General features: G+C 40.7%; 1 protein-coding gene across 3 annotated transcripts; it reads left to right on the forward strand.

The window, feature by feature from the left end:
* Positions 1-1,811: 1,811 nt before the first annotated feature.
* CCNT2 (cyclin T2) lies at positions 1,812-24,319 on the forward strand (the record flags this gene model as incomplete). Of its 3 annotated transcripts, XM_080347212.1 has the most annotated exons (10): positions 1,812-2,086; positions 2,799-2,880; positions 10,617-10,745; positions 11,794-11,854; positions 12,983-13,045; positions 19,206-19,251; positions 20,560-20,723; positions 22,584-22,654; positions 22,882-24,028; positions 24,127-24,319. In XM_080347212.1, the coding sequence occupies 10 exons, from the start codon at positions 1,812-1,814 to the stop codon at positions 24,189-24,191; spliced, it is 2,103 nt and encodes a 700-aa protein (XP_080203338.1). In that variant the 3' UTR covers positions 24,192-24,319. The 3 variants fall into 3 exon arrangements, with proteins under 3 accessions (XP_080203338.1, XP_080203336.1, XP_080203337.1); XM_080347210.1 differs by having other exon boundaries at positions 2,799-2,901; positions 22,882-24,319; XM_080347211.1 differs by having other exon boundaries at positions 22,882-24,319.
* Between the last annotated feature and the right edge of the window lie 622 nt (positions 24,320-24,941).

Consider the following 24,941-nt stretch of genomic DNA (forward strand, 5'->3'; position numbering starts at 1 on the left):
GAACAGTCTTTAATTACCTTAACCTGTGACTGAATGGGTGATTGCAGCACTTTGCATGGTAATTAATTAATGTGCATACTCTGCATAAATCATATTCACTATGGACTGTCATTATTTAAAGATATTCTACTTATTCTTGATATGTTCAGATTTTTAAGACAGGGAGATATATAATCTTCCCTGCATCTTCCTTTTTTTCATTAACAAAGATAATGGAAAATTCTAATGATACAGTCAGAAGATAACATTCTTAATACTCTTCAACCAATTATTGAAGGAATAAAAAAATGTAAGTTGAACACCCAAGCACCGTGAGATTACGTAATAATTTAAACATTGCACTTTAAGATTGTTAAAGGCACAGAAATAGAAGGCAAAGATCAGCTATGAATTACAACAGAAGTCTTTATAGTTAAATTTCCTCTGCACATGCAAAATCTTAAAAGATGATTTACAGTTGGGAAGATCAGGCAAGTAACGCACCTCTGTCCGTGCTGCATTATACTTCTATGTATTTCACCAGTGTTCTGTTGAGTCGTTACAAACTTAAAACTGCTTGTACAAAATTTCCACTGAAGTTGTAGAAGAACCAGCTGCTACATAATTTCAGGTGAACGAGACTGCTGTAGAGTACTGGTGGCATATGCTAAACACAAGAACGCTTGGAGCTGTCATTTTGACCAATGATGATCAGAACTTAAGACAAGTACCTTTTCGTACCCTTTGAACCCTGAATCCAGTTATGATGCACACGTACAAGTAATGGTCGGTGCTATATTATTAATTAATGGTGAAGTAGGCAGTAGGTGAAACATTTAGCAAGTGATCTTAAGTCTTGTTTAATATTCACTGAAAGCCTAAAAGTTAATGATTGTCACATAACCAGTAGCATTCGTGCTGGGAGATGGAGATTCACTGTTTTAAAAGGAAGGGGGTGCTAACAGAGCTAGACCACACAGCATAGCCTGCGCCTTCAGGAGGGGCAACTCTTATCTGTCAAAGCTCTGTAAATTAAAGTTATCTTTTCCCACCATCACCTGCATATGACAACCGCTTTCTCCTTTGTACTGCTGTGTTACATGTGAGGCAATGAACGGGATCACTTGACATAAACGAGATCAGGGTGTTTAACCTTGCGAAAGGACATGCAAATATTCAATGGCTCTACACCAAATCGCTCATTTATTCCTATCAAACTACCAGGCCGCACCAGGCAACCCGCATGGTGACAAGCCGTGCCAGAAGCCTGCAAGTCTAAAACGCCGGGAAGAGCCGGCGGCTGAGCGCCCCCCGCCCGGCGCTGCTCTCCCCCCCGGCGCTGCTCTCCCCCCCGGCGCTGCTCTCCGCCGCGCACAGCACAGCCGGACCCCGGTACGGAGGCAATGCACCTCGCAGTGCGCACACACACACGTCTCCCCCGCCCCGTACCCTCTGCGTTCCGAACTCCGGCGCTCCCGGCGGCTTCGCCCCGTCCCGTCCCGGCGCGGCCGCTCTGAGGGGGCTCCGCGAGCACCACCTCACGCACCGCGCGCCGCAACGATCACCGCACCCTCCGCGCGCGGCGGAAGGGCTCAGCCACGCGCGCGTCACCGCCGCGCCGCAGCCAATCAGCGCCAACGACCAACCAATGAACACGCAGCTGTTACTCCTCGTGTCATGTGCCGCGGGAGCTTTGGCGGCCCTGCGGACCACGTGACCACCACCTCCACGCCGCCGTGCGCGGCCGCTCTTGCCGCGCTGCCGCCGGACTCTATGGTTCAGAACGCATAGGAAGCCGCGCGCCGGGCCGGCAGTTCTCGCGAGAGCCGCGCATGGAGGGCGGGGGGGAGGGGCCGGGCGCGGCGCTGCCGCCGGCGGGCGGGGCCGCGGCGGGAGGGGCAGGAGGAGGAGGTGTCATGGCGGCGGCGGGCGCGGGCTCCTCGGCGCGGGGCGGCGGCGGCTCCTCCACCGCGTCACGCTGGTTCTTCAGCCGGGAGCAGCTGGAGAACACGCCCTCCCGGCGCTGCGGCGTGGAGCCCGACAAGGAGCTCTCGTACCGGCAGCAGGCGGCCAACCTCATTCAAGATATGGGCCAGCGCCTCAACGTGTATCCGAGCGGGGGGTGGCGGGCCGGGTGAGGGGGGTGAGGGGGGTGAGGGGCCGCGGCGCGGTACCGGCTGCGGCGGGGCGGCGGGAGCGCTTCCCCGCCGTGTGGGGAACCTCCCGGGACCCTTCCCGCCGCCTCGGGAGCCCCGGCCGGCGCTCGGGGGGCTGGAGCCGCAGCCCTGAGGCACAGAATGGGGGGAGGAGCCTGGCGGGCCCCCGCGCCGCCGCCTTTGTCGTGTGAGGGACGCGCGGGCTCGGGCGGGCGCGGAGCCGGCCCTGCAGCCGCAGCCACCCCGGCTGCTCTCCTCGGGCCGGGCGTCACCTCCTTAGCCTTGCTTGGGTTTCTGTTTTAGGAGATCAGAGTAAAACTAAAACCTCAAGTCCCCACTGAAATAGTTGAACAAAACAAGAGCACTTAAGACGGGATTTCCGTTCACGTCCCCTATGGAGGAGTTTTCATTCAAGGGGTGTAATGTGGCCGGTCGGGTGTGGGGAATCTCCACATTGTCTGTGAAGCAGATGGGAAAGATCCGTGTTAATGCTGGTTAAGTATGTGTTTATATCAGTTAAGTTCTGACGTGTCACGTCCTTAATTAATTTACAGCTCTGAAGACAGTGTGTTGAAAGCCATGAGTGATGTAGAAAGCATGTTGCTTTCTGTTCTTGTAAACAATTTTCTTTATATGTTGTGTTTCCTTAATTTAATCTTCCAGATCTCAGCTTACGATAAATACTGCAATTGTTTACATGCACAGGTTTTATATGCATCATTCCTTCACAAAATTTAATCGAAATGTAAGTATGGTTTTATACATGGTAATAATATGCCCATGATTTTGGCAGTCTGACTGACAAGTGTTACATTCCTTGGCTGAATTGTAAAGTTTGGTGCGTTTGTCGGAATTCTAGCTTCTTATCGGTTGTTTAGATGCAATAATGATATTTCTTTTCAACTTCAAATTATTTTAATTAGTGGCAATTAGAGTTTGTCTTCTGCCATCGAAATGAAGAAGTAGGCACCATCAGCAAACACATTTCAAATGTGTGAAGATGTTTCAAACCTGGCTGGTGCTGATGTGCTGCAGTTTGAAAGGCTGATGTGTAGGAACACACATTTTTCTTAATTAAGTCAGTGGCAGCGCCAGCATCGTATGTTTGACAATTGTAATATGGTTATGTGTGTATCCATATGGATTATGTATCTGTTCTTAAAAACCAGTGTGCATTCATTTAACTAGTCTAGTCTTAAGCAGCTTCCTAAGTTACATTAGACAAGAAGAATCTTTTGTGAGAAAATGCTGACTCTCTTGTTTCAACTAATGAACTGAGTGTGCTGAATTTGATTACAGAATATGCTGTGAAGAACTGAATTGTTCTGTAAAATACTCTCTGTAACTGAGTGATTTTTCTAACAAGTATGGAACTGGAGATCCCAACCTGAAATCTTCAAGCCTTTTTTTTATGTCTAGTATTGTTTGCAGTAGTTAGAAAACCGGTAATATTTTGGGTATTTTTGTGTTTAAAAAATACTTTACATCGATATTTTATACCAACCTTGCAAGAGCAGCTAATAATGGTGGTGGTGTATCACTAGTTGGCAAGGATGAATATTTTCTGATCTTTGCTTTTCATTATAAAGTACACAGATTGAGGTGGTGACAGATGTTATGGTCTAGACAAGAGTAGACCTTGGTCTACCAAGGGGTAGAATCTTGCAGACCTTGCCCTGTCTAAAATTTGGGCAGGTACACAGTGGATTACAGTGTTAGCCAGTGCCTTTTTCTGGCATGAATTTGTTTGTCATTGTTGGCTGAGCAAATGGATGTCTTAATTGGTGTTTATTTTGCAAGAAATACATGTTAGTTTGTAGATGCATTCAGAAGCGTATTTAATTATTTTTGCGCAAAATCCAAGGTAGATTCAAACTTGCAGCAAACTTGTTACCAGGTCTTTATGTAATAAAAGCGTAAGTGTTTATGTACAACCTGAGGTAAGTGTGCATAAGCTCGAAACACTTTAATGGGAAGAAATACATAGTGTGGGGTTTGTTCATGTAGTGATCGAGAGCTTTGTGTTGAGTGGATATACTGTAAGTCAAATGTACCTCCCAAAAACAGTTTTCTAGTTTTAGAGCATGAATAGCACATGTGAAAATCGAGTTCCTGCAACCTTTGTGGTGGAATATGCCCTTTGAAAGCGTTTGTGTGATATATCGGGTGAAGGCAGTGAAACTGTTGTTCCGTCTGTCTCCCTATGTGCACCTGGAGCTGCTGAGGGGTCCAGAGTTCCCTGTGTCTCTGGGTGGTTTGTGGGGTTGATAAACCAGGCAGAGCTGCTTGGAACAGAGAGGTCACTCCGTGCAGAGCTGCTGTAGCCAGGCCTTGTGTTATGTACATCACCTGCTAGATTACTGTTTGTACCGTCATCTGGTAATCTAAGGATAGATTTAGGTAGCAAGAAGATTTAGCTGCTGTGTTCAGGTTTTCACCGGGCACTGGAAAATGCTGGTCACTTGGAACTGGAATCGAAAGAGTAATTGGATGTATAGCGCCCTTGTTACAAAAACTGCATCTTAGGTTATATTTATAAATCTTAACATTCACAAGCAGGCTATGTAAGGGCTGAATGCCATGGAAACTGCAACTGCTATGGGGGAATGAGTGCATTGTTAAATTAATTCTCAGGTAATAGTATTGAAGTAAAAGTTAAAGGCAAGTGCACTGCAAGTTAACAGTCAGTAATATTGATTGGTGCTGAATTGCCTTCTGTAGTTCCTAATGAGTGTAAGGCCAGACAGCAGCTTTGTGTGTGAACTGATGGGCAAACACATTTTCTTGTGTATTTTCCTGTTGGATAAAGGGGGTAGTCTCAAAGTGAATGAGTCACTTATAAATACTCCCAAACCATCTGGCAGGTTCTCCGTAGAGATATCAAAAAGCCAGTGACTGTAATAAATACTTAATATCAAATATCCAGAGTCCTTGGCAAGCTAAAAAATTGAACAATATTCATCAACTGCAAGAAGAAATTAACCCTTAGAAATGAAATAGTAAGGTACTGGCAGTCTTGAAGCTAAAATCAAACTAAAGTTATTTATAGTATATGGTAGTGATGTTTATCTGTGGCAAGAAGGAATCTGAAGGCTGGGGCTAGAAAATTAAATGGCCATTAGTTAGAATGCCTTGTGATCTCCAGCTGAAAAAAATGTAGCCTTTGTTTTCTTGCTAAGTAGATTAATGCTTTTAGTCAAGTAATAAAATCTTGCATATTTATTGTTATTGCTGGGTTATACACATATACATTTATGTCTTCCATACAAGTCACATGCACTGAATTGTTAATAAACAGGTCTTGTAGTGGAAGCTCATTTACTGAATGGCTATTATCTTAACTCTGGGGTTTTGTTTGTTTCATTTTTTTCTTCAATATAAATTATCACTAAACAATTTTACAGGCTTTCAAGATTTTGAGAATCAGCTGTGAATAGAGAACAGAATTCACAAAAGTGTCTTCAATGTGTAGAGCCTGGGCTGCCACAGGGGTGGCACACACTGGTTAGTGTAGTCCTAGTTCATTTTGAATGTGTCACACTTACTGCTTTAATGACCCGATATCCCTATTTTTGCCAAGTTACTGGGGGTTAGCAAGTCACTTTTGAATTGCTGTGGATTGGCTACAAAGTACATACATTTAGTTGCAACAAATAATCTGTTTAGGTTTTGATCTTACTACCAGAGCAGATAAAGACATTGCAAGGTTGCTGCTTCCCAGTAATAGAGTGGAAACTTGCTTTACCAATTCTGCTAAGCAGAATTGTATGCCCTGGCTTCTAATTTTCCCTAGCCATGCAAATGATGTTTTAGGAACTACTATGAATCTCCTCAGCAATAGCACAAATTATTATTTCCACGTTACTCTTGGCCAGGGCATAGTAACTTTGGTTTGCTGAGTGTAAAGTTAGTCAATGCTGATACCAGGGTAGGACGGGAGCTTGCTGGCTTTTTAAAGGAAATACTTGCCTGACTTTAATACTTTAAAATATCTTGAAAATTAAAATTCTTCTGGAAATACTGTTTCTGTAGTACTTGGTGTGTTTGATATTGTTATACAGCAAATACCTCTTTTAGAGGCGTATTCTTCAGTGCACTGTGATTTGAAGAACAGAGAAGGGGGAAAAATCCTTGGTATGCTGGCAATGAGAGGTAAGGCATCCAAATGGTAGCTATATTTGAAAATATAATCCTCAGAAATGCCATGTGGAATACTACACAGCCAGTTGAAAATATACTTCATGATGTCAAGGAGTTTGTGTGTGACATGCAGTGGAACTTAGTAAAGTGCCTGAAGAAGGCTGTGGAAGGAATTATTTCTCTGAAGTGCAAGGCAGGTGAGTTGTGTGGAGGGTTTTTTTTTTTGTTTTCCATCCATCTGTATTCCCTTCCTGTCTCTTGTGCCCTGTCCAAATTGCAGTATTAAACAGTTGGCTCTGCAGTTGTGCAATGTTCTTAAAACTTTCATAATATGCACCAAGCTTTAGCAAGGCTGTTTTGGACACTTCAGTTCTGGTTTTAATATTTCAATTTAGCATATTTTCTAGTTTTATGCAATGTGAGCTCCTGGTTATAATAAAATAAAATTAAAAAAAAAAACAAAACAAAACAACCCAACTTGCAGCTCTCTGTGTTTGCACTTGAAAAACCTCTATCATAGACCAAGAACAATTAATGTCTTAAACTGATTTGTATCAAGTCTAAAAACATATTAATATTGTCATGAAAAGGGGGAGGGAGTTCTCAGAGAAACTACGTGTATGTTGGAGATGGATTCTGAAATTATCCCAAATGCCTTCATTGTAGCAACGCTGTTTTTGCAATATGTCTTGTAAGTGAATAAGGACTTGTACCACATTTGCCAATAAAACTTTCTATATAATGCTCTTCGACTGTCATGGTAAGGTTCTTATTGTTTGGGGTTTTTTCTGTTTAAGTGGGGGCTTGGTTTCTGAGATTCTCAGCTGGTTCAAAAATGGGATTTAATTTCATAAATCATGTGTGTTCCTCTGAAGATATTTCTCAAAGTCTTGAAGAATATTTTGGGTGCCTGGAAGATAGCTTTATTTTGTTTGTTTTATGCCAAATGAAGGTGTCTATATGTAGGAAGCTTACAGCTTTGTGAAGGCTGTGTCTTTAATTTTGCTATTTGTTCTACTTTGCTTTTTCTGCCATTTTTCAGAATTGGAAATGAATGAAAGCATTTGAGTAACTTTGCCAGTTCTACGCTTAGCAGGGTGTGTCGTCTTCACTGAAGACTCTATGCATGCCAAGTCTGAAATTTTTATTAGAATGTCTGTTTTCAGGCATACTAAGGGAAATAAAAATACTGACCTACTCGAAACTGGTAATGTGGACCAAGACAAAGACCTTAAATTCTTTGGGCCAGAAGCCAACACTTCTTTTTTAAGGAAATAGATAACTGGCATGTACATAGATTTCTGATGGACCAGAGTTACATGCCAGTTTATCAGTTTGACTGATAAATACAGATTTGGAGGTTGTTTTAAGGTCTTGGAGAATAGGAATTGTGTGGAGACCTCTTGGCCAGAACTGATCAGTTTCAGTAAATGAGAAAATATCCTGAAGTCAGCCTGACTAAGGCGGTGCTTTTTTGGAATGAAGTAAGCGTTCAATGCAGTCAAACATAGAATATAATAGTGAGAGAGAATTTTCTGATGATTTACATATGTGGCTATTGGTGACTTGGTTCAAAGGATGTTTCTGTGAAAGGTAAATATTTTCAGTCATGGTAATTGTTGGAAGTTGATTTTTTAGAAATGTAAATTGTGCATATTCCATTTGTTTGTAACTATACCCACAAACTGTGTAGGAAGAGACCTTGTGTCAGGACATATTTGAATTAAACTTGTGCACAAAGCTAGAAGAACTGTAGGGCCTGAATGCAGGTACTTGAGGATGAGTGTGTGGTGCTTACTGGGAATGGTGAGGCTGGAGAGGGGGAGAAAACAGGGAGTAGAAGTTGATTGCTTGCAGTGCATTTGCTTTTGTTCTTCAGCCCAATGGTAAGGCACTGCTACAGGTTGCTGACTGGATATCTGTTTGGTTTGTTTTAATTAAAAATCAACCAAACAAAAAAACCCCAGGGAAATTGTATCATTCTGGGAAGATGGAAAGGATCTTCTCCTGACTTTCTGTTGAAGCCTCTTCCCATCTCCCATTCTATTTCTGATTCCATATACTTCATGATGCAACTTTCCTTCCTCACTGACTTGACTATGTTGAGTCTTAGTTTTTGGTCCATTATGGTCTACCTCATTGTTTCCTTTTTCCTAAGGGGGGGAGGGGGAAAAATGAAGCAGTTCTAGTCTCTCTGGCATCCTCATTAATATCTTCTTGTTTCTGTCAAATATCTTGCTGTCAAACTTGTTTCTTCATAACTCTGTTGATTCTTCAACATTCCAAATTTCCTTTCTTTGTTCGTGTTTCTCTGGCTTCCTGCCCCTGTCTGCTAATCTGTCTTTCCCCAGAAGCTCAGGATTATCTCTGAAAACGTAATCCTTTCTCTTAGGCTGGTGCAGAAGGTGCTAGGCTCACACACCTTCCTCAGTTAAGCCTGCTCTAAATCCCTGAAGCGCACTGGAGAGAGGTTACCACAGTGCTTTTGTGGATGAAACAACCGTAGACAAGAGTGGTTTGCCTGGGTTCTTGGCCTGGAGCACAGTTTGTCTGCTCTGTAAAATACCTTTATATGGCATGCCTGTGTTGGGTTATACATGTCTGTGCTACTCTATGTCTTCTAGCACTCCCAAGCTGTTGAGCCTATAGCTTTCTGAACTCCAGAAAGTCTTTCCTTCACATTTAGAATTTTAAAGTTTACCTCCCAGCTTAAGTGAGACATATTTCAAATAGTATGTCCCTAGCAAAGGGAGTTTCTTCCAGAATTTCAAATCAGTACTTCAAGAAATGTGGGTAGGAACTTCCCAAAGATCCTCAGAAGTCTTAAATGACTGTGGTGTTATGGCTTTGTCGAGCAACATCTGACTTCAGGTTTTTATTTCATTCATTTGTAGGACTTAAGTTACAGGCTTCTTAAGAAGAAAGTAGTTCTTTTGTCTCAGCTGTGGAAGAATTTGCTCCTTGTGACTTGTTTTGGGCAGTTTCAGTTTTTTTAGAATACTAGATTTCTTCATGGCATGTTTCTATGCATTAAAGGGTATCACCTTCCCAGGGTGTCAGTTTTCCTCAAGTCTGCCAACTTAGAAGTTTTTAAGGAGGCAAAAAGGGCTCCCTCAGTACATTTGAAGGCTCCTGAAATGTAATGAGTAATTACTTAAATGTTTGATTCTAATTAGTTTGTTGCAGTTTTTTGTATATTGTGAATTTCTGTACCAAATGTTTCATTTTGGCATAACAAAGGGCTGCTTGCTGACCAAAACAAAAGGGGAAATCTCATTTAAGTAGGGAGAGGTGGATGGCTGCTATTCAGTTCATTCAGTGTAACTGGGCATTGAATGAGAAAAGCAGTACCTGCACTGCTTGCACTGTGCATTGATTAAATACTCAACAAGCAGCTGTTTCAGTTTCTGAAGAAATGCTTTGTACTTCATTTTGACCCATTTAATCTGCTCATGTCTATGTGAAGATTTCTACTGTTACATCAATTCCTGTTTAACATGGGCAATTTTTGCATACAAAAAGGACGCAGATTCTTCCAAGCCATTTGTGGTTAGCCATGTTCTGTATATAGACCCATCAGTCATTCTAGCGGACAACCAGGCACCAGGGCTCCACTTCATAGTGAACTCCTAGGAGATACTGAACTGCGAAAGGGTGCTTCACTGCCAGCTTATGACACCTAGAGTTCTATAAAAATGTTCATCTTTGAATGTAATTTGTAGTCTTTACTAACATTTTATGTAACTGGTGTCTTGTGATTCCTTGTGCTTTGTTCTTCAAATACTGCTCGGTATATAGTAAAGTTTCTAAGGGTAAGCTTTAACTTATACAATGGATGTTGATATAACAAACTGTTTTTATTAAAGTCCTCCGCAAAGTTTCTTGCTTTTTAGGAGAATCAAATGCTAGCTGAACTTGTGATCAGCTGTTTTGACTTTTGCTGAAGTAATGGTGTAATGGCTCACTACTGTGCAAGAAATTGGATGAACTTTCTCACATATTTAACTTGAAACAGCCTGTTCTGGTGTGACTAAATCTTCTGGATGAAATCTTTTCTTTTTATGTTGAGCTAGAATCAGTTTGACCTCAGACATTTTACTCACAAATGTAATTTAGTGTTTATGCTACTCCTTCCCTGCGCTGCTGTGCGGATTACATCGGTTATAAAATAAAACATGACTAGCTATTTTTGTTGCTTTGCATGATTTCAGACTTATTTGGAAAAAAAAAAAAAATCCAACTTCTTAAACCCTTTCTAATTACCAGTTTAGACTCTCCATAAAAGTTCAAGTCCTACTTGTGAAAAGTTAAAAAGTATATATATGTGTTTTTCTTCTTCAGATAATATCTCCTACAGCATTGTTTTTGGCTGCAAAAGTGGAAGAACAGCCACGGAAACTTGAACATGTTATTAAAGTAGCACACGCCTGTCTTCATCCTCAAGAGCCACAACTGGATACAAAGAGTGATGTAGGTGGAAGTCATGGTTTTAAAGATAATCAGATAATCTGTTATGTTGTCTTGACTGGATTATTGCTGTCTGCAAAACAGAAAACAAACCCCTTGTTTTTACACCATTTAAGTCTTCCGTATTACTTAAGATAACTTACTAAAGACTCAAATGTTTGTGTTACGAAACTTGAAGAGATTGCTCCATCCTGAACTTGCATTATTTTTAAGATGTGTAATAGAAGAGCAGCTGTTAAACAGGAGGTTTCGTGCACAGTTCTGTAAGCCGCACAGTTTGCACAGGGAGGAGTCCAGGACACGGTGTTTGTCTTTCCCAGCCAGAGGCTCACTGTGCGCTGTCATCTGCATTCCATTTTAAAGGATGTGGTATGGTTCTCAGCTGTTGCCTCTGCTATACATTAGTCTTCCTTTCATTTGCCAAATTTGTCCAGCTTCCACCTACTTTATAGTCCGCTCATCCTAAGGTGAGTCTTCCCAGCGCCAAACATGGAAGGAAGCTCCAGACTTGTTCTGCTTGAAGATCAGGCTGGACCTGAGCTGATGTATAGAACTATTTGAGCATCTTTGCTTTGCTCCCTGTTCTTGGAATGACATATGAAGGTAATATAGATATATGTATGCGTTTGAGTCCACAAGCTTAAGCTAGCTTAACACAGGCCAGCTGAGTATCTCCAGCTGTATTTTAAAGTACTTGCAAAAGGCATAGTCTGCCTAGAGGTATTTGAGTTGATTTGCACTGGCAAACCTTCATAATTGTTATGGCATTCCCTTCCCTTCTCCCAAAAATGCTTTGTTGCAACAGTTTATGCGAGATCCAGACTAAGCAAATCTTACTGTGAAAGATGGTTAGGCTGATATAACTGAATTTAAGTAACACTTATATTGGTAGAGGAAAGTATTGCCACAGCGAAGTCTTCTGAGTTGTCAGTGTTAACTGGTTTAAGCAGTGATCTTGTGTTGCTAGTACCACTATTCAATAGGAAGTATATGATTAAAATTTTGAGACAATAGGTAGCTGCGACCTGACCTGTTTGCTTATTTGTTTCAGGCATATCTTCAGCAAGCCCAAGAGCTGGTTATACTTGAAACAATAATGCTTCAAACTTTAGGTACGTCTTTCTAATTATCTCCTTGCAACCAGTCTTACTGTGAATAAGTAATGGGACCTAAGTAACTGGATTTTTGATACGTTCTTAGTACACTAGAATTTTACTATTTTTGTTCTGACCTGTGAGGTTCATATTGGCAGTTGCTGTTGTGTTCACTTTGGAGAGGAAAAAAAATCTGTACCTATACTTCTGAAATAGATGCTTCTGACAGTTTGGTGGGGTAGAAATGTGTACCCTTCCAAATAGGTTTTACTCCAAAGTAGTAACTACATTGATATTTCTTCACATAAGGGAACATGTCGTACTAGGTTAGCTGTGGATGTGTTCTGAAGCAGTTGGGAAGAGCTTTATACCAGGTGCTCTTCCTCATTTTGCCTTTCAACAGAACAACATTATGTAATTGAGCGTGGTTACTACCTCTGAACATCACAAGTCATAGTGTAACCATCTAATGGATTCAGGTGAACCCAAAATTTGATATTGAATGTTCTGGTAAGAAATTCTTCAGGTGTTAAAGTACCATAAATAGAGGCAATTACAGCTAGCAGGCCAGAGAGTGCTGCTGACTTACTCAGATATTCTTAAATACCACTTTGAGTATATTGTGTTTGGGTTTTTTTTTTAAAAAAAGCTAATAGTAGTGACCTAATTCTTAAAATAGCATCATAAACAACGAAAGGTTTCTTAAATCACTGACCTACAAATTGACTTAATTTGTAATTTCATAGATGTAACGTGTTTAAGTCCTGGAAGTCAATTAATAAAGTGCGCATGCACACACATGCATTTCAGGGTGTCTGTAATGTAGCTTTTACTGACTTGTTAATGTGCTATAAACTGTTCAGACATGTTCAGCTTGAAAAATACAGTAGCTTCACAAGCATATATTTTTTTAGTACTTAAGGTTACTGAAGGGAATGTTTTACTAATTGATCTTGAAACTGCTATGCCATCTACCATTCAAATGTATGTAAAAGTGTGGAAAAAAATGCAGCTAAATTGTGTCACTTGATCTCCAGCGCAAAGGTTTAACAAGCATTTTAGGTCTGTGGGGAAAGGGAGGGAGTTTGGTTTTTTTATTTAACAGATGGAAATGTAAAGTTCTAAAACATTTTCTTAACTCTTCAGGTTTTGAGATTACCATTGAACATCCACACACAGATGTTGTGAAATGTACGCAATTAGTGAGAGGTCAGTGACTTTTAACGCCTCCTGTAAGTCCCTTTTTACCTTTCTAGTAAAATTTTAAGGTGATGTTATTTGTCTAATATGATCTTCACCAACTGTCTTATCTAAATACTTTGTTTAAGGCTAATTACTAAAAGCTTGATCTTAGCTTGTAGAGTCTATAAAGAGTCCATTTCTCTGTCTTTCATATTTTTTTTTGCTTGCTTATTAGCTTTGATTTTAATAATGTCTGTTCCATGTTTTCTTACATGACAGAAGCAGTGAGTAGTTGAAAACTGCATAGCCAGCTGCTAATATTTAGTGTCACTGGGTTGAAGTAGTTTTACCGAAGGAAGTTTAGTCTGCAAATGGTTTGCTGGCTGATGCGAGCTTTCTGCCTAGCCAATCTTTTTAGGTAATGAACTGAGGGATAAAGAGAGTGCACGGGAGGTTTGATATCACGTGCAAATACTTCCAAGATGTGACTAATTCTTTTTCTGGAGTAGGGCATAATTACTTGTTTTGGATGGTACCACAAAACCCCAAACCTCTGTTAAGGAATCATATCCTCTAACTTGCATGCGGCTCATTCATGGGACTCGGGCTAGAAACCTGGTTTGTTCTTTAGTATTTTTTTGTTGAATTTTGGCACACCTTCTTTTATTTTTACATTGATTTCCTTTGGAGCATTAAAAAAAAAAAATAATCCCATAAGATGCAGGATGAAAAAAATTAGGGATCAGTTGTAAAAGCACCTAAAATAAGCTTTTTCACTTTGTGTTCCTTAATTAGAAAGTGTTTGCAAATGTTTAGACCATGGTGGTTAGTCTTTAGTCTTCAGTTGTTGCACTGAAAAATGCAAGTGCTTCAAAATTTTGTTTTGTTTTTCTCTATAAAATGTAGGATGGTTCGGTGCAACTTAATCATGTTACCTAGGTCTGGTTTGTAGTAACTCTAGAATTAATGTAGTTCTTTGAAGAAACAGTGTATCTCCTTTCTCATTTTGAAGTAGATTACTGGTGTAGTGTGTTCAGAGTTTGTTTCTGAGTAGGACTGGTGCTCTGTGTAACTTACCTGTGTACGAAGTAGCTTTATTACTATTCTTGCTATAAGATAATGATTCTTTGCTTTCTGTCCCGATTTGATTGTGACTCAGTGCATAAATCCAATAGCGCCTGTAGTCTCAACAGTCTGCATCAGCAGCTCTGGAGGGTTTTACTTTGGATTTTCTATGCTGTGGGCACATATTTTGGTGTTTGTGTGAGCTCCCGCACTTCTGCTCGGTATTTGAGGCTGTGGGGAGGGGTGGCAGGTGATATTGTAGCTGTATCAAGAGGTACGTGCTACTTTTTAAACCTGACATTTTAAAGCTAGTATTTAATGTCATCATAGTTTAACAAAATACTTAGAATCCAAACTTATACCAGATCTTGAAATGTGAAGATTCCAGTGAGGACTGGAAATCCATGTACCGTATGCATGCAAAGAGAATGTCATAGATCTGATGCTTGAAAATCTACTCACTGGAGTAGGTGTGCACCTTCGTATGTGTGTATGCAAATGGAATTCTTGTCAGCATATGTCCCTCCGAGGGGTGGTGTAGGCTGTGAACACAAGACTTGAGTACCTCATATTAAAACAAATCAAACCAAATCAAAAACAACAAAAAAAATTAATCCATAAATTAAAAACATTGAGCATGAAATCTGTAGTCACGCTTGCAAGTCAACCAAGTAGAGAATAAGTGCTGTGGAACTTTAGTCTAATGTACTGGGTGAATAAAGAGTTGAACTTTTGAGCACAATTATACATCTTCAAAGGTGTGGTGGTATGATTTTAGTTCTCTATCTCTTAACACTTATTGGACAGTGCATTGTTTGATTGTGAATAGGTACAATATTTAGATATCAAGTCGTTAAGCTGTCAAGATATATCTGAGGCTGTTGTCAGTGTTAAGCCTTTAGTGCCACAGAGATTGACTGAGAAGTTAAAGAAATGCAAGGTTGCTTCACCCACTTCTGGTAACACGTCTTCTTGGACAAAAAGCACTATGTCAGAAGACAAACGGACACCTTTTTGTTAAAGGTGATTAAGTTATCCTGTACTATTATGATTTAAACCTTCAAAGGTATGCTTGAGGTAAGAAAGAAGAGAGGACTACAATGTGGCTGACTATTTAAGTATCAAAAGAAAGGCAACAAAGTTGGCTGAGGTCTGCAAATGAACTTCAGGCTTTGGCTTAACATGTGTGCGCTGAACTGCCATACAGTGAGAAGATACCCTGGTCCCTCAAACTTTTGCTGGCAAAACTTAAGTGGCTAAGAGGATGGCTGATTCTCAGTATCACTTTTTGTTGTCTTACATTCAGGGTAATGTGCTTTATGCTGTCACTAGTTCCTGTATTAATCTGTAAGCTACCACCTTTGAAAGCAAAATGAAAAAAAAATCTGGTTCTGTTGATGATGCTCAAAAGATTCAGCAAAGTCCTTTGTCAGAAGACTGTTGAGTAGTAACACACCAGAATCAATTGCTGGAAGATGAACTTGTGGGAGCTGGTGCAAATAAATGTAATTGCTTCAACATACAGCTAAAGAAAAAGTTGAATTCTTCACCTCTAAGATTGAAAGCCTTTCTGGAGATAGTATTAGACAACACGGGTCATTGTAGGTAAGGGGTGACTGGATAGATACATAATGATTCATGATGTTCAGTCATAAGGTATCTAATTATTCCTTCTGGTTTTCAGAGATTCATGGTTCCATGAAATTGTTCCATCTTTACAGTTTGATCAGTGTAGTAGCCAAGGAGAATGGTGTGGGCTCAGTCTTCTTTTCTGCACCGTTCTTCCTCAGTGGCAAGAGACTGAGAAGAGGAGACAGGATCATCAGTCCTTAGGATCCCACAGGTCCTCTCAGGAATATGGAGGCAGTGGATCTGTGAAGGCCTGTCAGCAAGCTGCAGTGCCCATTCCAAGGATGCTCCAGTACTGAAGAGAGAAGAAAAAAGAAAAGCGAAACAGAAAACACAAAAACTGCTCTGGTGTCAAACTGCCTTACTGGCTTGAGTGCTAGTTGAACGATCTGCAATGAAACTTGCCCTAAGGCTGAGAGCATGACATGGTGTGGTCCTCTTAGCCTGATTTTTGCACCAGAGCTTGTTCCCAGCCTGTTTCTGGTGAGACTTGAAGGGGAGGAATCTATATCCTCATCTCCATCTTGGGAAGTCTTCATTTTTTTCCTGTGTTGGTACACAACCTTCTTTTGGCACTGAAGATTGGATCCCAAGGATTTCTAGGATTGTTCTCACTACTCTGCAGGTTATCAGGTATCTTGAACACCCATGATCCTTACTAGGCTTTTGTGGAAGTTGCACTGTCAAAGTCTTCAAACATTCCATACTGTCTGTGTACACAGCTGCCATTGGTTAAATTGGGCTGATAAAGACCAAGGTGACAGAAGAGGAGATGAATCTGAATATATCTGCTTTTTCAGAGGGTATTCTGATGAGCAAAATCTAAATTTTAGTATACTTAATGTTGTGGAAATATCTTGAACACCAGCTGCAGCTGTGGTGTGTTTAACAGGCAGCCTTCAAATTCTGAACTGTCACCTCAGGCTTTTACAGGCCTGTTCCCAAGGTTTAAATACTTTCAAGACAGTAAAGCCACCAGGACTGCTCAGACCTGAATGCCTCCACCATGCCCTCCTCCAGCCCTGTCCAAATCCAGCAGGCATCCACCAGCACACCTCCATTCAAAGCCTGGGGCATTTTTCCTTTTGCTCAGAAGGAATTCAGTAAGCTTACTTTCTTCCGATACTGACAGGCTTATCTGCAGTCCCCTCTTTCTGGGGAATGCTTACATATGTTCTCAGGGTCCTTGGCATGCCCAGCTACCATCCTCCTAAGGGTGACTTGCTAATCACATTTTCATGATTATCTCAAGATCTAAGATAACCTGGTGTTGAAGAAGAGATTCAGATACAAGCATTTTGGTTTCCACTTAGGACATTCTTGGAGACAGCAGCCTTTTGGAAGGTGTATTGGAGAGCAAATCCTGTTTCAGAATCTAATTACTACTTTAGTAATCCCGTCTCATGCTTGCTTCTGCAGCAGTGAGGTGGGGTGGTTGTTTTAAATCACATCTGAATGATAAAATATAAAACGGATTATTAATGTCTGGCATTGTAGTCATCACTCCTGCAACCTGTGAGTTGGAACAGAGAAGCTCTACTGGCTTGTTTTAGCCTCTGCTTCAAGATTATTTTAATGTGGAGATGCACTTTCCACTACTATAAAGGAAATAATACGCTAAATTATAGGAACCAAAATTCCTTAGCTTTAGTTTGAGTGGTGGATTCTACTAAACCAAAGCTGTCCTCAATGTAAGAGCTTGGAACGGTTGTTTTCAGTTGTGCCTTGTGTTACTGTAGGCTTTAGTTGTGAGCTGAAATTTCTTGTTGGTTTTGGTGATCATGATTATTTAGCTGTAAATAAGTTGAAACAGTATTATGCTTCTTGTAGTGTAGGTAAGGTATTTAGCACATTAATTTTTGATTGAGGCTAAAATGTGTGTTTCAAGATGTGATTCTTTTCTTCCAGGTATGTGTGTTGATTTACTCAACTTCCAAGCTGATGTTAAATAGAAGTTTTCTGGCATCTGGTTTTCTTCCTTGTTCAAAAGTGACTTTTCAGTAGAGATGCTTTTTGGTCCAGTCCATTAATTCAAACATGTAACTTTACAGAATATAGATGACACTCAAGATCCTTTAAACATTACTTCGATGAAAAACGAAGAGCAAGACATAAATTTCAGTCTTATTCAACCATTCTGTATTTTTGTTTGTTTTGTTACGATATTCTAATTTCACTTCAATTTTTTGGTAATACTGCCTTACTTTTTTTTGATGGGAGGGAGGAGAAAAGGTTGAACTCCATGGTTGTCTGGCATGCAATTACCACTGTAGTTTGCAAACTAAATATTATAGTATAACAGTGCCACGTTGTCAGTTCACCTTTTGATTATTATGAATTGGTAGAATTTGTGTGTGTAGGAACGGATCCTGTTACCTTGCTGCTTCCACATTCTTCTCGGGTTATGGCACTGCCCGGCTGCATAGCTTAAAGACAAATCTGATTGAAACTCCTTGTCAATCATTAGAAGTTGAGTTAAATCACATTTTTAATATGCTTTTTAAAAATTAAATTTAAAAGCCATTGCAGTCTTTCTCAAACTTTATGGAAAGATGATTATTATTAAAAGTTTAACAGTATTCCCTTTGACATAAAATTCAACAATACACTTTCTGCAGGTAGCACTGATTTCAAGTGATAGTGTCAAAGTAAGAATTCAATGAAGGCTGCATTCAATCTTCAGTTAAAACCACTGTGCCCAGCTATTCCGTTATATGCGCGTTACAGTAAGTTCCCTTACTCGAGTGAGGAGCGTTGGGGTTTCGCTGGCAGGGGTCACTGCTAGATGGCTGTAGCAGCCTCAGTCCTTAGCTTGTCATTTCTAACATGTTGCAGTCTTGTGTGGGTTTTTTCCTGACTGTAACTAAAATGAAGTTGTTTATTTCCTCTGGAAGCTTTACCATAGGCTTAACAAACATGGACCAAACTGTTATGAGTACGATGCTCTTGACTAAAGGGAGCAGAAAACTTGTTTTTTTGGTTTTTTACCATCTAGCTTGGGAGCTTGCTGTGTTGTAGCGCTTTGGGATAGAGATGTGGCTGGTTTTGGGGAGGTGCGGGGGGACGGGAGGGCGTTTTCCAGCTGGCCTGCCGTGCCCCTCACCAAGAGCAGAACTTGCACTGTGCGATGAATTGGCTTTTACTGCCTCGGTGCAGTCCAAGGCTGTGCTAGGGATTGTCTGTATGTGAGGAAGGGGAAGCAGGTACTTACCTTACCTAAATTCCTAGCGGAGAGCGTTTTTGCGGGGCTGGCCTGTGGGGTGACCTGCGGGAGGGGCGGTGAATGGAATGACTGGTCCATCTCCAGTCACTGAATGTAACGGGCCCGCTGTTTCTCGGAGAAGATAATTTTAAAGGCTCGTTAGCTAAATTTGCATCTGTTCTGTGGAAACACCAAGTGGTGCTTTTGGAAGGTAAAATTGCTTTAATTTTGTTCTGAACCTGGCAAGTTAGAACAGATTACTTAATCTCTCCATTTTTCTTTTTCTTACAGCAAGCAAGGATTTGGCACAGACATCCTATTTCATGGCTACCAACAGGTTGTTATCCTGAACCTCTTTGTTGCACTGTTGTAGCACACTATAGCTTCCTTTACTGCAGGGCCCCCGACATGTGTCTTACCCTTGTTGCACCAGGCGACTGGGCCATCTCCAGTGGTGGTACCTTCCTGGGTGCAGTGCGGTGTATTGGACAAGGGCCTGATGGCACAAAGGGGTTAAATGCACGATGAGAAGTGTAGTGGTGCTTTCTGATGGCATTTTTCTCGATTGTGAGTGCATAAGTCTAAAATTGGTAGCCTGAATAGCAGCTAAAGATTACAAAGAGCTAAACTTAACCTAGAAATTCGAGCGTCTTGGTAAGTACAAAACTATTTTTAGTTTACACTTGTAGTTAATGGCAGTTTTCTCTTAACTTTAATTATATTGATCCAATCTTAACTTATAAAATTGTAGTGGGCCTAAGATCTTTTCAACTAGCTGATTTTTCTTTTCAGATAGACTAATAGTGCTCCAATGTTCTTTCTTTTACAAACAGCTCTTTAATGTATAGTTTTAAAACTTAAGTACTTACATAAATTTCAAGTTCTAGTATTCCAAATGGGGATTGTGTGTACGTAGCCTGTTGTAGAAAGATGGAATTTGAGAGCAGACTTCAGTCTTGATTTCTCAATGACTTCAATTTACTTCTTGCCAAAAACCTGAGCTTTATTTAGAGGATTATGTTACGTGTAGATAGTTTTAAAGGCAATTATCTGCTGCTTATTAGAACTCTTCCAGATAAATATTTCGTGGTGGTTCCTTGATGGGTTCTGTATTTGAAACAGCTGTTAAGAAAAGCTGTGATAAAGCAGTGAAACGGAACCATTATTTTTGTGCTGCTGCCAGCTGGAAGCTGAAGGCAAGTTCACAAATATCACAGATCCAGGCCACAAGTAATTCACTTGGCCTCTGTGGAACTACTGGGGCCCTTCTTCTAATTGTCTCATTCAGAGGCTGCATCATCAGCTGTATGTTTTTACTGTAGAATTTTAGTTGACCATATTGTACTTCTTTCTTTTTAGTACTTAAGTACAGTAGAATAACTGGTAAATTTATTTACTGTTCGTCACACTTTTTACAGCAGAAGCAAATTAAACTTTTCTACCAGATAAATGCCGTGCCCTTTGTTTTCTCAAGGCATTAAGATATCTTACAAACTTTAATCAGAAATATGTTCCATGAACTAATGTTTAACTGCTGTTGCTTGACAAGTTATCTTATTCTGTATGTTAATGGTTGATTTGTTTGGGTTTTCTGTTTTACATGTTTGATTTCCTTTGGTTCCCCATTACGAAATTTGTGCAACAGCCTTCACCTTACTACATTCTGTCTTCAGTACAAGCCCACAGTGATAGCATGTGTGTGCATTCACTTGGCCTGCAAGTGGTCCAACTGGGAGATTCCGGTATCAACTGATGGAAAACACTGGTGGGAATACGTAGATCCTTCAGTTACTCTAGAATTACTAGATGGTAAGCAATATTGCCTTTCCACATCTTGAAATTCAAGGGTTTATTGATGTAAAAACAGGAGCATAGGATAGTAAGAGCATAGCTTGAAGCCTAAACTAAGTCTCACTGACTTCACCTACTGGATCCTTGGGTGAGATAAAGCTTGTAGGAGAGGGGAGAACTTTGGAAGGCAAACTTAGGTTTGAGACCCTTTTTGTTTCATCCTGTGGGCTGGAGCATCCACTAACCTCTTGCAGGTGCAGGTCAGAATCTTGTTTTCAAGCACTTTCCAGAACCAGGAAAGAGATGGAGATCAACCGGTACAAATCTGTGCAGTCCTGATCATTTTATGTGCATCATTGCTCCAAGTTCATGGCTTCACTGTCACTAAAATAAATGTCCTTAAGGCTATATGTAAAATTCCCATATTTATGAAGGTAGCTCTACATTAACAGTTTGGTATAGCTTATGATACCTTAAACTCCTGTAAAACATATTTTTCTTGTTAAATGGCTCTTTTCCGGAAGAAAGCACATGCCTAGAAGATCATATACCTAGAAGTTCACTATTTTTTTAAATAATACTTATTACAGTGGAGTCTGAATCATTTAAGGTCCACATATGCCAGTGCAGGGGAGGCAGTAGCTTCTAGGGGTCTCAGATCCATGTACTGGACTTTGCTATTAGATGGAGAGTGAAACGCTTGTTTCCGAGTAGTGGTGGAGGCCTCCAGTTTTGTTATGGTCCAGCACAGCTCCCCGTGGCCTGCTTTTCTCTTCTGCTGAGCTTTTACTTCTTAATGGCAATATTAATCTTTTTTTGAAAGTGAAAACTTGGGTTGACGTCATGTGAAGCACAGACCACCATGAGCTTGAAATTGCAAGTTCAAATGTCTCTGTCTTGGTAGGCTTCTTTAAGTCGTATCTGTAGCTTCAAATACCACCCTGCCTTCTGCCTCACCTGACAGTTGCTTTAGTGTGTTTGGTAAGCATGCATCACTTGATTTTTAAAATGCCACGAGATGTGTGCTCTGAGCTTACACCGCTTCATTTTTCAAGCGTTCATGGAGCTGGTGTGTGTAATGGACTCGGGCAGACCAAAGTGCTGAGGTAGTTTCATGCTTGGGAGCAGCTTGGTTTATAATTGGTCTGTTGGAGTTTTGAAGAAGCCAGTTCTTCCAGACCTGCAAGAGATCTACTTTTGCATTTACATTCTGACTGTACCTAATTATTTTTAGCTTGTGAAGGTGTTTTTGTTTGCAGCTGTCAAGCATAGAGATCTATGTTTCCTTGTGGACATACCAGTCGCAAGGAGCTTGGTTTTTTTCTTTTAGCACAACCAGCTACTTTGCCTTGAACACAAATGGATCAAAACCTGTTGTTTAAAAGAGTGCTTCAAAGGGTCTGGCTTTTATTTTATGCAGAGCTGTTATTGGTTGTTCCTGAAGTTGGGTGGAATGACTGAAACAGTGACTTAATTTATACTTCAAAGGAAACTTAAATTTGTAGAGGAAATGCCCAAGCTGGATGGCAAGTATATTATTTTAGGAGCTGTTGTTTGTACAGATCTCTCTAGAAATGTTTGGTCTAACACATCCAAGTCCTGCAATAGGAAAAATAAAATCTGAAATTCAAACCTGTTTTTCAGAATGTGTGTAGTGGTTGCAAGTCTGTCATAGTGAAGTACTGTGGCCTTTTTTGTTCAACGTTTGTCTAACAGTTTTTAATTAAATATTGATTCAAATTATGTAGCCTGGAGTAACTACTGCCAAAGCTCTACGCTGTTAGTCTAGAAAGCACATGAAGTTCAACCTGCTCATTACAGAAACAGATGTAAGAAATGGCTTTTGGTTTTGTTTTGTTTTCTTTTTTGTCTATCCAGAGCTAACTCATGAGTTTCTACAGATACTGGAGAAAACACCGAGCAGGCTCAAGAGAATTAGAAATTGGCGGGTAAGAAATTTTCCTATAACAGTGTCTAGCAAAAAGAGATGAACTTCTAGGAGAGTTACGAACCCAGGGAAAAGCTTAAGTTGTATCTTATTTATTTGTTACTCCTGCAACTGGGTTGGGAGGGGGTGAAACCTTGAGTCAGCTTTTACCCTCACCACACTAAATTAGAACGTACTGTACGAGTATTCTAAGCTGTGTATTTTCTCACATCTTTCCTTTTTGCTTAGGCTAATCAAGCTGCTAGGAAACCTAAAGGTGATGGACAGGTATCCGAGAACTCGCTTCTTGGTTCATCTTTGGTCCAGAATTCCATTTTGGTGGATACGGTTACTGGTGTCGCTGCAAACACGAGTTTCCCAAAACCATCAACATCATTTCCTGCACCGGTACCTCTGACCTCAGGAAGTATTTCTGTTCCAGACAGTCATGCACCTGAAAATTTGGCAATACTAGCTACAGGAATGCCAAGTACCTCATACAGTTTGGCATCACACCAGGAATGGCCTCAGCATCAAGAACAAACAAGGACAGAACAAATATACTCTCAAAAACAGGAGACGTTACCTGCCAGTCAGTACAACATGACCTTCCAACCGGGGACATCCGTACAGTTGCACTCTGGGGTACATCACAGACCTGACAAACTTGCTGAGCATTCTGCTGTCAAACAAGAATATTCTCATAAGTCAGGAAACAAACACCATGGACAAGCTGCTGCTCCCGTAATAATTCCTCAAAAAATGTCTTTGGATAAATACAGAGAGAAGCGCAAACTTGAAACCCTTGAACTGGATGTGAGAGAACACTACGTAGCAACCCCAGGTGAACAGCAGCACAAAAAACACACGCAGCCCCAGCCAGGTGGCAGCTCCTCTGTTACATCGCCTATTAAAATGAAAATTCCTATTGCAAATGCAGAGAAGCCTGAAAAACACTTGTCAGACAAGAAAGAAAAGAGTGGCTCGCTCAAACTCCGTATACCAATCCCTCCCACGGAAAAGGGTGCCAGTAAGGAGGAGCTGAAAATGAAAATTAAAGTTTCTTCCTCAGAAAGGCACAGCTCGTCGGACGAGGGCAGCGGGAAAAGTAAACATTCGAGTCCCCACCTTAGCAAAGAGCAGAAGGAAAAACACAAAGAACACTCTTTAAATCGCCACCACGGCATTGGTCACAAGCACGCCCACATGCACGGTGGCGGCGGTGGCGGCAGTAAGCATAGTGCTGATGGAGTGACACCGACTGTTCTGAGGAGTCCTGTTGGCCTGAGTAGCGATGGCAATTCCTCTAGTTCCGGCTCTTCGAGAAAGAAGTTGCACAGCAACGATGCTTCTCACAACCACCACTCCAAAATGAGCAAAAGTTCCAAAAGTTCAGGTAGTTCATCTAGTTCTTCCTCTGTTAAGCAGTATGTATCCTCTCACAACTCTGTTTTTAACCTTCCCTTACCCCCTCCTCCCCCTGTCACATACCAGGTGGGCTACGGACATCTCAGCACCCTCGTGAAACTGGACAAGAAACCAGTGGAGAACGGTCCTGATGCCCATCACCAGTACAGTACAAACAGCCAGCATATGGACTACAAAGATACATTCGACATGCTGGATTCGCTGTTAAGTGCCCAAGGAATGAACATGTAGTCAATTCTTAGGTTGTTTTTCTTTACTTTTTTAATTTAAGAATTGTTAGAATGGAAAACTTTCCTAATACAGTAGCAGCAACGCCAGCTGTTGCTGCGCTGGTTTCAGTATATATAAGTGCTGCTTTATCCTTCACTCTAAAAAGAAGAGGTCTAGTAAACACGTCTTTATCTCCACATATGGTAGTGTTATAAGTACTGTAATAGCATGGAAGGTGCAAAAATCTCTATTTCTACAACTGCAGCTAAGAGCAGTAGAATGACTGTCCGCTTTTAGGTGTATAGGATGCCTTGAGCATTGATTATTTATAATTTTGAATACTGCAGCCACAACTTTTTGTTGCGTAGTTTTTGGATGAGTGTATTTGTTTTCCTGTGTATTTATACTGTATGTATGATTTGCATGTTTCAAAGATAAAGGGATTAAAAACAGTATACTGACAACTGTTTACAAGAAAGTGGAGAAAAATGTACATACATTTTTGTATGTTTAGATATACCATAAATACTCAGGATTGGAGCTGCTTGTAAGTATAACAAAATACACATAACTTTATTTTATCTTGCCAGAGTCCATCAGTATCCAAACCAAGATGGCACTTTGTCTTCTTTATCTTTAAACTGTAGGCCTTATTGGAAGCCGCTTAAAGG

Source organism: Nesoenas mayeri, assembly GCF_963082525.1.
Source record: "Nesoenas mayeri genome assembly, chromosome: 6".
Taxonomy (NCBI): Eukaryota; Metazoa; Chordata; class Aves; order Columbiformes; family Columbidae; genus Nesoenas; species Nesoenas mayeri.